This window comes from Sturnira hondurensis, unplaced genomic scaffold, assembly GCF_014824575.4.
Source record: "Sturnira hondurensis isolate 20B ecotype Veracruz unplaced genomic scaffold, ASM1482457v3 Scaffold0006413, whole genome shotgun sequence".
Taxonomy (NCBI): domain Eukaryota; kingdom Metazoa; phylum Chordata; class Mammalia; order Chiroptera; family Phyllostomidae; genus Sturnira; species Sturnira hondurensis.
The window spans coordinates 53063289-53073966 of record NW_028079044.1 but is presented as its reverse complement, the minus strand read 5'-3'; the positions used below and the strand labels follow the sequence as shown (position 1 = coordinate 53073966).

The following is a 10678-nucleotide window of genomic DNA, read 5'->3' as shown; positions in this document are numbered from 1 at the left end:
AAGGGGAAGAAGGCACGCCATCTTCACCTAGGGGATTTGCCCCTCATCTCCAGCTAGACCTTGAGTTTTCTACGAATAGGAAGGGAAGGGGAGAGTGGAAGTGGGGCAGTGCTGTGCTGCCCCCCAGGGAGACAGCAGGCAGAAGAGGGCTCCAGAGTGCCCAGGCATGTTGAGCTGGTGGGGGCCTGGGGGTCCGCTAAGCCTTGTTGCACGGAGAGACTGCTCCGAGGGAGAGGCTGAGGCTCGGGGCAGGCCACCTCCCTTCACCACCCCAGGGCTCTGTCCTGGCACCAGCTCCTAGGGGAAGCAGAGTTTGGTCAAGAAGGCCAAGGGCGCAGTGGCCAGCACGCAGCCCAGACCAGCCAGCGCAGGAGCTGAGGAAGTCACAGGGACCGAGCCACCCTGAGGTGCAGGAAGGGCTGGGCTCTCCTACCCACCCCTCCCACTCCCTGTTCTTCTCAGGAAACCCCAGGCCTGTTCTGGGCCCCTCCTCCAACAGTCTCCCCCACCCCACGCCCCTCAATCTACAGCCACCAGGCTGAGGGGCTGACTGGAAAGTCTCATCTCAGCCCACCCTCCTGTCTCACCCTTTCCTCCTCCCTCAGCTCCCTTGCATTCACTCCACCTCATGCCCAGCCCAGCCTCTGCAGCTTCCCTCCCCAAAGCCCCCCCAAGGCGGGCTGGGAGGCAGATGAGTGGATGGAGGCAGGAAGCTGGGGAGAGAAGGCATGAGGCTCCCCGAGGCACACAGTGAGTGGCTCAGGCCTGGACCCAAGGCCCACAGCCATGGTAGAGGAGGGCAAGGGGGCCAGACTGAGGACATGCAGAGGGGCGGGGAGGAGCCAGTGCTGGCTCTCCAAGTTTATTCTCCAAAGCTGGTGGGGTGGGGAAAGGCGGGCAGCAGGGGACAGGCCTAGATGTGGTGCTGGCCATCCGGGATGGGCCAGGCTGGGGTTGGGGGGAGCCGCTGTGTTCAGGACCCCATAGCCCCGAGGCCAGGGAGGAGGCTGAGCAGGAGGGCGGTGGCCACAGTTCCGGGGCTGCCCTGGGGGCCCCCTGCCCCAGTGCCCGGCAGGCTCTGCCAGGGCGGGGTGTTGCACAGATTGGTTTGGCAGCAGGTCATGGTTATCAGGGTCATGCCCACCATCTTGCTGATGGGTTTGCACTTGTCCGCACACCACGCTGAGTATCTGGTCAGAGGACCCAATGCTGGGGAGGGGGGCGGAGAGAGGGCAGTCACCTGGATGTCTGGATTGGGGCGAGGCCCCACGAGGGCATGTGCCTTGCCGATGCCTGGGTGCCACTCACCTGTGTCCCCTTCAGAGATGAGGGTCTTGCAGAAGGGCTCGCTTGGGTGGCAGCTATGTGTCCGGCCACAGCGCTCCTGCTGGGGTAGGTTCTGGCAGGTGTAGCACTGCAGCCCTGGGGACAGCGGGCTCCGCTGTGCCACGGTCCCCAAGCCCCCCAAGCCCCCAGCTCCCAGGGCCCACCTCTTCCCCTCCAGACTTCCTGATGCCAGCCCATCTGCCTGCCTGTCTCAGCTGGTGCCCCCAAAGCCAGCTCTGCCGGGGGGGGGGGGCCCTGCACCCCTCCCAAACATGGGCCAGCAGAGCCCACTCTGGCCACGGCCTGGGAGGTGAGAGCCCATGGGGAGTGTGGAGGTGGGTGCTGGCTGTAGGGACCAGCATGCTGGGGGGTGGAGGCAGAGGCATGCTGGGAGCCGCAGGCCACACAGGGGGATGGTGCTGATAGCTCCGCTTCATCCTCGTGGGCGGGACAGAGGAGGGGTGGCCTCAGCCATCAGGGTGGTGTCAGGGTGAGGGGTGGGGATGGGGTCCTCCTCTTCCTCTGGCTGCGTTGTAAGCTTTCATCTGGCTCCCCGTCCCCTGCAGAGCCCACCCACACACTTGCCCCTGGGTGGTCCCGCCTTGCCCCAGATTGCTTGCATCTAGTCCAATTGACACCCAGGGCCTTTGCATCCACCGGCCTCCCTCCCAGGGCTTCGTTGCTCCCTCTCTGCCCCGGCTACACTTCCTTCCCCGTCTCCAGGCCTGACTCTGGATGGCGGCTGAAGGCCACCGTCAGGGTGAGAGGTGAGGGGATGCTGACTGCTGAGTGTCCGGCCCCCACCATACCTCCCTCTGCCCCACTGGAAGGCAGGCCCACAGGTGGCCTTTGCGTGGCTGTGCACATCCCTCCAGCCCGGGACCTTGCCAGGGAGCTGGGGCGCCCCAAGAAATGCTGAAAGAGAGGAGCGTGTGCCTTGATGGGGGAGGGGCGGGTACCTCCGCCTCTGCTGCCTACGGTGGCGCCGCCAGCCTCCTCCTCGTCCTCCTCGTCCTCGTCCCCCTGCTCCTCCTCGTCCTCGTCCTCCTCGGTGTAGTCCCCGCCATCCTGTGCCTGTCCTCTCCCTGGCTGCGCAGGGACACCTGTAAAGCTCCACTCCTCAGGTACAGAGGACACACTCCCGGAGGCGCTGCGCCCCACCTCATCCCTCCCACCTCCTGCCCCCACCCCACCGTCGGTGTTCCAGGCTGCTGCGGCCTCGGGGTCTCCGCTAGCCCATCCAGGCTGACTTACGGAGTGTGGCCAGGCACTGTCCTTGCAACGCCAGCTGCTGGGCTGGCCCTTTCCGACAGCCCCACCCTAGCCCTCAGGATGGCCGGCATTGTACGGAAAAGGAAACTGAGGCTGGGAGAGGGAAGGGGACCCCGAAGCTTGCATTTCAGAGAGGCCGAGCCTTGGGCTGAGGGGAGAGGAGCTCGTGCCCCTCCCCTGGGACTGCCTGGGGCAGTGGGGGCCTTGAGGGGGGGTGCTGTGGAGATTTGGAGGCCTGGGGGAGCCCAGGACGGCCCCCTCCCCCTCCCTCTGGCTTCAGACTGCAGCCTCACTCTCTTTCTTCCCAAACCAAGTCTTGTGTCCTCGCTGCTCCGGGACCCCCCCGCCAACCCCCCCCTTACCTGGCTGCCTGCACAGCAGCAGGGCGAGCAGAACTGCCCAAAGCGCCTTCATCCTGCTGCGGTGCGGACGGGCAAGTGCGGCAAAGAGCACTGCCGGGCCTGCCCTCCCCCCCCCCCCCCCCCCCCCCCCNCCGGGCCGCCCCCCCCCCCCCCCCCCCCCCGGCCCCAGCCTCAGACAATTGGCCAGTTTCCGCGGACCTGAGGGGCCAGCTGGAGGGACGGGGGAGGGAAGTCACTGTAGCTGGCCTTGGGGAGTCCCGGCCATCCACGTGGCCTGGCTCGCAGGCCTTGGGGGCCCAGCCCCACCGCACGGCCCAGCCCTGGGCTGCTGCGGCCCCTGATGCCCCCTGCCCTGTGTCTGGACTGCGGGGAACCCGGGCCCAGGCCCCTCAGCTGCAAGAGCTCGGTGTCACGGCAGCTGCAGGCCACTGGCCAGGCCCCTTCCGCCCCCAGTCGGCTCACTGACACCCCAGGGCCTCTGTGAGCGTGTTTTCGATGAACTGACTAAGCAGGCCCGGCCCTCGCAGCCCTGCCCCCCCCACTCCACTGCCTGGAATGCGGCTTCCCTCACCTGCTCAGCTGCCGCCTCCGCAGAGACGGGCTCCCCACTGCCACCCACCCACACCCTGCCCTCAGTGGGGCTGGGGGAGGCCCTGGCTGGCCCTGCTCCTGCCTCCTGGTCTTCAGTTTTTTCCAATTTAAACAATGTGGTGAAATGGGCACAGTATAAAACGTGCTGTCTTCACCGTTTTCACATGTCCAGGTCAGGGGCACGAAGCCTGGCGACTCCGCAGGACGACCCCCGCACCCTCACCCCCAGGCCTGTGTCATCTCACACTGACTTCCAGCCCTGAGGCCATGGCCACTGTTTTACCTTCTCCCTCTGCGCCTGTCTGACGACTCTAGGGACCGAGTGGAAACACACACGGGCTCGTCCTTCGGGAACTGGTTGGGTCACTGGGCATCGAGGCTCCGAGGCCGGTCCGCACTGCAGCGTCTGCCAGAACCGTCCCCCCGCCCAAGGTTGGGCTGAGCAGCCCCACTCCAGGGCACAGGCCCGCACTCTACCTCTTCCTCCCTCTGCCAGTGGCACGGCAGTGGCTGTCCTTTCTGGCCACTGGGAACACCGTGTGGGCTGTTGCTGGTGTCACTTCTGTCCCTGCTCAGGTCCCCAAGGGATGGACCCCAGTGGACTGGCTGTATCTCACTTCCGGTGATTCTGTTCCACTTCCGCACCGGGGCGTCCTTCTGCATGTCGGTGCAGTTGAGTGTTTTACATTAGAAAAAGAAAAGCAAACTTCCAAAAATCCCCTTCTTTCCTGAATTTTCTACCAGATCCCCCCCATGTCCCTGTGGCAACATCTCCCGTGGCAGGGGCTGATCTTTCACCCCCTGCCCCTGAGCCCGGGCCTGCCCCGTGGGAACGCAGCCAGAGCACCCACCCACTGACTGGGGCTGGTGGGCGAGACAGTCCTCTGTGGAGGACTCAGTGCCCCGGTGGCAGCACCCAGCCCCCGACGCCCAGGCCAGCACTGATTTTCTCCAGGCCCCAAACTTTTTTGAAAAGCAGTTTTTAGAGGAATTTTAAGTTCCCAGCAAAATTAAGGTACTGGTCTTTCCTATATTTCACCCCTGAGACAGGACCTCCCCCAGGACTGACATCCCTGCTGGACCGGGGCCTTCATTAGAACGGTGAACGTACACGGCCCAGGCGTGGCCGCCCAGAGCCCGTGGTTCACACCAGGTCCTCCGGGGGTGCACCCTCAGTGGGCTTGCACAGATGTGTGATGGCGCATGTCCATTGTCATTGTGTCACACAGAGCCTTTCCCTGCCCTGAAAGTCCCCTGTGCACCCTGGCTGGGGTGACTCAGTGCACCGAGTGCCAGCCTGCTAACAGAGGTGGCTGGTTTGATTCCGGGTCAGGCACAGGCCCAGGCTGCGTGCGGGTCAGGCCCCTGGTGGGGGAGTGACAAAGGCAGCTGGTCAAGGTGTCTCTGGCACACAGAGCTTTCCCCCCCCCCCCCCCCCCCCCCCCCCCCCCGTCTTTCTGAAGACAGATGAATGAGATCTTAGGAACGAAACCTCCTCGCTCACCAGTCCGTCCTCTGGCCCAACCCCGGGCGCGCCCAGAAGTTGGAGTTGCATACGGCGGCCGCCCCCCCAGACTGGCCTCTTCACTCCCCAACATGCATTTAAGGTTCCTCCAAGTCCAGTGGCTGACAGCTCATTTCTTCTTAGCGCTGCGTCATGTTCCATTGCGGACGGACAGCAGTTTATTCGATGCTAGTCTGTCCCCTGCTGAAGGGCCCCGAGGTTGCTTCGAGTGTTGCCCAGCAGAGCCAGAGCCCAGGGCCCTCTCGCTGGGACCTGGGCATCTGGGCCAGGTCAGTCTGGGAAGAGGGAGGGCGAGGCCAGCAGTCCCACCCCCCCCCCCCCTGCAGGAGCTGTCCAGACCGGGGCTGGGGGGGGGGGCAGGGCCACATGGTGACTGGCCCCACTCTCATTCATCCAGTCGAAGAGAACCCTTTCCTTTGCTAATTATAACGGAAGGGACTCCTGCGCGCAAAGTCCTCACAGGGTGAAACTGCCCCAGGCACTCCAGGGGGAAGGCAGAGCAGCCTGGACACTGGGGTGGGCCTCTCTGTTTCCCTGGCAACTGAGCCCAGGGAGAGCTCAGGTCCCCCTTCTCTGGGAGCAGGCCCAGAGCTGCGGTCCCGGCTGCTGGCCCCAATTCCTTGGACATCACTCTTGGGACATCGGGCTTCTGCCCCCCACGCCATCACCAGGCTCATGCTGGGCCCCACCCGCCTGTATCATCTTTGGCTTCATAACAAATTACTCCAAATCTTAGGGGCTTAAAACGACGCCATCTGTAGCCTCACAGTGTCTCGGACAAAGTCAGGAGAACTTTGGAATGGCTTCAAGGTCAGCGACCATGTCCCTGTAGACATGGGAACAGAAAGGGTGAAGGTGAGGGAGGAAGATGCCTGGGGACAGAGGTGGGGACAGAGGTGGGGACACGTGCAGACACACAAGGTCTGCCCAGAGGGTGTCCATCATGCGCTGTGAAAAGTAGAGACATTTGCTGAAGAAGATACGAGGGACATTGTACACGGGACAGTGATGCCTCAGTCCCCTTCGATGCAGGCATCTGGGACCTCACACAGTCCTCCCAGTTGCCATCAGCCATCCCATCGTATTTTCCTGAATCTCATCAATGGTCTGAAATCTCTTTTCTTTCAAAGGTGATTTCAGATGTGGGAAAAGCCAGAAGTCACAGGGCAGCAAATCGGGGCTGTAGGGGGCTGAGTCACCTGGGTGATTCGATGTTTCACCAAAAAAACTCTGCATGAGACGTGACGTGTGAGCAGGCGTGTTGTCGTGAGAAGCTGCCAGTCGCCAGCTGCCCACAGCTGTGGCCTTCTGAACCATCTGAATAGTTTCTATGGAAGAATGTGTGCGCTTAACGCAAAGTTTGATGCAGATTCATTGTTCTACTCACTCAGTCATTTTGAATGTGACGGCCACACAGTGCATGTGCTCACTCCATGGCGTCTGTTGCCCCCACTGACTGACTAGTACAGTGAAGGTGTCATTGCTCACGCATGTGCATTCCAGTCCACTCTCCTTGGCTGCTAGGTCACATTGGTGTCACACAAACTGTTTTCATTATATTAGCAATGGCTGGATATTTTCCAGACAGATTTGACTTCCTGACTCTGTGTGTGTGTGTGTGTGTGTGTGTAGAGAGAGAGAGAGGGAGAGAAAAAGCAAAAGAGACATTTATTTTAAGGAATCGGCTCATGCAGTTATGGAGGCTGGCAAGGCCTCCCAGAGTTTCTTCCTTTCTTTCTTTTCCATGTGAGCGGGGTCTTTGGACGGGACTCTTCCTTCAGCACCTCTGAGAGCTGTGGAGCAGATGGACTCTACTCTATACCTGACACCCTCCAGGAGAAAGTCACTGTTTCAGCTGCGTCTCGCTGCGCAGGGTGCGGGGTGCAGGGTGTTTGCCGATGGCCGCCTTTGAGCTCCTGTCCGAGTTCCGCTGAGTCTGTGGGAACCCCGGCCCCAAGAGGGGGCCGCTCCTCTCCCTCCACTCCTCCGAGCAGGAAAGTGGGGAGTTGTGCAGGCTGGGGAGCCAGGTGGTTGGGCTGCTGTGCCACCTTGGGCAGGGGTCTCAACCTCTGGGCGGCGTCAGTAAGATGGACGGCAACCCCCGCCTGCAGGTCAAGGGTTTAGCGCACACACTGTGTGCTCCGCGAACGCAAAGACTTTCGAGTCTCACAACGACATGCCGGTGACAATCATTTGTCTCACGTAAGATTCAGGGAGGCAGCAACGCTCTTCTCATCTTGCTGTGGGGGGGGGGCGCCCTAGGGCAGCGCCAGGCCAATAGTGGGCACTCCATTCATATTTCCTGGATAGATGAAGGCAGGCGGAGAGAGACCACGCCCCCGCTTGGCTCATTCAGAGCCAGCGGAGACCGACTCCAGACCCAGCGGCAGCAGGTGCCAAGGAGCAGCAGGTCAGAGCTGGGTGGGGGTGGGGGTGGGGGCAGAGACAAAGCGGAGACCGCAGCCCAAGGGCCGTGTGGGCACGGGTTGGCTGCGGCTGCTGGTGGGGGTCGTGGGGATGCTGGGGAGAAGGGCCCTGAGCAGTCAGAGGCTGGGGAGGGCAGGGCTGCCACTCTGGACGGGGACCTTGCACCAGTACCTTCGCTGGCTCCTTCTCTCCCTCCCTGAGTCTTTGTGTGTTTCGCTTCCTTTCACAGTAAACGTTCTTCCGAGAAATTCCAAGGGGATCTCAGCCAACCGGAGGGGGAAGGGATGCCTCCCGCGCCTGGGTAGGGGAGGTGGAGGCGGTGGAGGGAGCGGGAACTGGAGAGAGAGAAAGCGCGGGCAAGCCGGCTCCGGCTGGCTTTGGGCACAGAACCGTACGGGACAGTGACCAGGCTCGGACCTCAGAGCCCTGGGTGCTCCGGGAGCGCGTGTCCCGCATCCCCGGCCCCCTCCCCCTCGCGCCCCCGGCCCAGCTCCGCCCCGCCCCTCAAGCGGGGTCCGAGTCTGCGGCTGCGTTCCCCGAAAGACGAGGAGACTGCTCCCAGGTTCCAGTCCGCAGGGGGAGCGAAGGACACCTCTCCCCGCGCCTCCAGCACCGCCCGCTCGACACTGAGCATCCGAGCGCCAACACCCCAGGGATGTGAGTGCGCACCCCCACCCCCCCCCCGCCCCGCGACCTGCGGCCTGCACTCCACTCTCCGACCCTCGGTGAGCGCTGAGGCGTGAGCCGGGGAGGCGAAGGGAGGCGGCTCCGCGCGGGGTTCCCGCCCCCCAGCCCAGGGTCGCGGGGTGAGGACGCAGCGTGCGCCCCTCCCCACACAGCAGGTGCGGTCCTCCCGCACCTCGCCCTGCCCTCTCCTCTCCGGCCGCACCTGTCGCTCCCCCGGGGAGGAGGAGAAGACGCGTCCCGACACCCCTTATCCCACAGGTGCTGGGCTCTCAGTGGGTGTATCTCGGCCTGTCGCCGGCCAGAGGGCGGACCTGTTTTCGCCAGAGGGGACTGTGTGGTGGTAGATGCTCTGGGGGATGGGCTGGGGGTGGGAATCTTCGAGCTCCCAGGCGACCCCGGCGGTGGATTCCAGGGAGGAGGCTGCATTTGGAGGCCAGAAAAGGAGAGGATCCTTCGAGCCTGGGCGCCGCTCCGTGTCTACTGACCCAGGCTTCTCCCTGCCAGGCCTGCGCCCCAGAGGACTCCCACCCGCAGCGCCCGTGCCTTCGCGAGACCCACCTGGAGCATGCTGCCTGTAGCCATGAAGGGCCTCAGCCTGGCGCTGCTGGCCGCCCTGCTGTGCTCTGCGCCGGGTGAGTTTGGAGCGGCCGGCCCAGGAGAGTCGGTTCCCCGAAAGAGCCGGGCTGTGGGGCCACCAGCCTCCCCCCACCACCCTGGACCCCTGCGAGGCCAGCCGGGCCCTCACCCTCATGGCCCTAGGTGGCTGTGCTGCACTCCCAGCCCGGTGGGTCCCTCCCTGCTCCTGGGGGCACAGAGCCTTCTTCCTTGGGTCCTGTGCGGATGCCCCACTTAGTGCAGGAGTCTGGGCTCCGTGACTCGCAGAGCCCCACCTGGTTAGCCATGGAGTCCTGTTTGGTCCTTGGAAACTTAGAACCAACAGAACTCTGGGAAAGGGGGGATGTGGGCGGGGTGGGGTGCAGAACGGAGCACCTTGGGTGTGAGGGGTGTGCGTGTGCAGGTGCACCTGCACAGGAAGCCCGGGAGGGGCAGAGGGGCTTCCAGAGCCCCAGGGGTGGGACCCTCCCTGTCAACTACCGGGAAGCCACGGGGTTCTTCAGGGCCCGCCCTCAAGGTGCCTGGTCACTGCCTGCCAGGGCTGGCTGCCCGGCCGCCCACAGCCCCATGGTTCTCCAAGAGCACCTGCGGCAGGCAGGCAGGAGGATGCGGGGGGGGGGGGCTGGCCGGCCCGGCCCCCAGCTCCTCGGGTCACCCTGCCCCTCGGCCCGCCCAGCTCATGGCCTGTGGTGCCAGGACTGCATCCTGACCACCAACTCCAGCCATTGCACCCCGAGGCAGTGCCCGCCGTCCGACATGGTGTGCGCCAGCGTCCGAATCACGGACCCCAGCAGCAGTGAGCCAGGGCCCAGCCCGGTGGGGAGGGTGTGGGGGTGGCCTGAGCCCCTCTGGCCTGCCATGTGACTGAGCTGGTGCCGGACCGTCCCTATCCCCCACACTGGCCCTTCCCCGTCACTGGGGACAGTGGGGGTGGGGACAGTGCCCCAGCCTTGCTGCTCCAGGGTTGAGCCCGATCCTGGCCCAGGCTCCCCCACAGGCAGAGAGGGTCCGCATGGGGCTCCCAGTTCAGCCCCTCTCCTCCCCAGGCCAGAAGGACCAGTCGGTGAACAGGATGTGTGCCTCGTCCTGCGACTTCGTGAAGCGGCACTTTTTCTCAGACTATCTGATGGGCTTCATTAACTCTGGGGTCTTGAAGGTGGACGTGGATTGCTGCAGCAAAGACCTGTGCAACGGGGTGCCGGGGCCGGGTGGCAGCCCCTGGGCCCTGGCCAGCGGGCTCCTGCTCAGTCTGGCGCCCGCCCTCCTCCGGGCTGGGCCCTGAGGTCCCCTGCCTCCTGCAGGGCTTCTGAGCTGGTGCGCCCAGCTTGTGGCTGCTCCTTCCCTGCCCGGCTCGGCTGGGGCAGGGGCAGCCTTGGCATGGCTCCACCACCCTCTGTGGCCCTCGCCCTTCCCTGTCTCCCACCAGCTTCGAGTCCTAGCCAGCAGGGGGCCTGCCGGACACCAGCGTCCCTCGGATGTCCGGGCAGGAGGGCAGGAGGCTGGGACCCCCAGTTGCTGGGGGGCAGCCAGGCTGAGCCAGGCCCAGCTCGGCGGCTTAGTTGTGAGGGTGTCTTCTCCTGAGAAATAAAGTGGCTCCTGTATCTAGAGACCTGGCCCTGGGCCTGGGTGTGGGGGACACGGGTGCCCGAAGGGAGTTGGCAGTGGGATGCGGGGAAGGGGCAGGGGACATGGGGTTTGGGGGCTGTGGTGCCGGCTGCCTAGCAGGGCTGGAGCCTGGCGAGACGAGGAGCAGTGGGGCAGGGGTGGTTAGGGTGGAAGTGAGCAGGGTGGGCCTGTGCATGGTGCCCCAGCCGTGCCAGCCTCACTCTCACCCACACGAATGCAGCCCCTGTGCCAGTGTCTGCACCCACCC

At 64.2% G+C, this 10678-nt stretch overlaps 2 protein-coding genes across 4 annotated transcripts; one reads left to right on the top strand and one right to left on the bottom strand.

Annotated features, from left to right (window-relative positions):
• Positions 1-701: 701 nt before the first annotated feature.
• On the bottom strand, positions 702-3048 carry GPIHBP1 (glycosylphosphatidylinositol anchored high density lipoprotein binding protein 1). The gene is made up of 4 exons (XM_037048990.1): positions 2961-3048; positions 2286-2429; positions 1309-1422; positions 702-1209 (listed from the first exon to the last, which is right to left on the bottom strand). Exons 1-4 carry the CDS (start codon positions 3010-3012, stop codon positions 974-976), a joined length of 546 nt encoding a protein of 181 aa, XP_036904885.1. The 5' UTR covers positions 3013-3048; the 3' UTR covers positions 702-973.
• A 4505-nt stretch (positions 3049-7553) lies between these two features.
• LOC118988877 (lymphocyte antigen 6H) lies at positions 7554-10412 on the top strand. Of its 3 annotated transcripts, XM_037048994.1 has the most exons (5): positions 7554-7804; positions 8073-8160; positions 8695-8822; positions 9482-9601; positions 9852-10412. In XM_037048994.1, exons 1-5 carry the CDS (start codon positions 7594-7596, stop codon positions 10085-10087), a joined length of 783 nt encoding a protein of 260 aa, XP_036904889.1. In that variant the 5' UTR covers positions 7554-7593; the 3' UTR covers positions 10088-10412. The 3 variants fall into 3 exon arrangements, with proteins under 3 accessions (XP_036904889.1, XP_036904888.1, XP_036904887.1); XM_037048993.1 differs by having other exon boundaries at positions 7744-8160; XM_037048992.1 differs by lacking the exons at positions 7554-7804; positions 8073-8160 and adding an exon at positions 8421-8448.
• The last annotated feature ends 266 nt before the right edge of the window (positions 10413-10678 follow it).

Bases quoted from the DNA above. Each gene is read 5' to 3' on its own strand.
- GPIHBP1 (XM_037048990.1), bottom strand. From the start codon at position 3,012: ATGAAGGCGCTTTGGGCAGTTCTGCTCGCCCTGCTGCTGTGCAGGCAG. The intron at 2,430-2,960 runs GTAAGGGGGGGG...GGAGCTTTACAG, and splicing joins GCTGCTGTGCAGGCAGCCAG to GTGTCCCTGCGCAGCCAGGG. The intron at 1,423-2,285 runs GTACCCGCCCCT...CGCTGTCCCCAG, and splicing joins CGTAGGCAGCAGAGGCGGAG to GGCTGCAGTGCTACACCTGC.
- LOC118988877 (XM_037048994.1), top strand. From the start codon at position 7,594: ATGCTGGGGAGAAGGGCCCTGAGCAGTCAGAGGCTGGGGAGGGCAGGG. The intron at 8,161-8,694 runs GTGAGTGCGCAC...TCTCCCTGCCAG, and splicing joins AGCGCCAACACCCCAGGGAT to GCCTGCGCCCCAGAGGACTC. The intron at 9,602-9,851 runs GTGAGCCAGGGC...TCTCCTCCCCAG, and splicing joins AATCACGGACCCCAGCAGCA to GCCAGAAGGACCAGTCGGTG.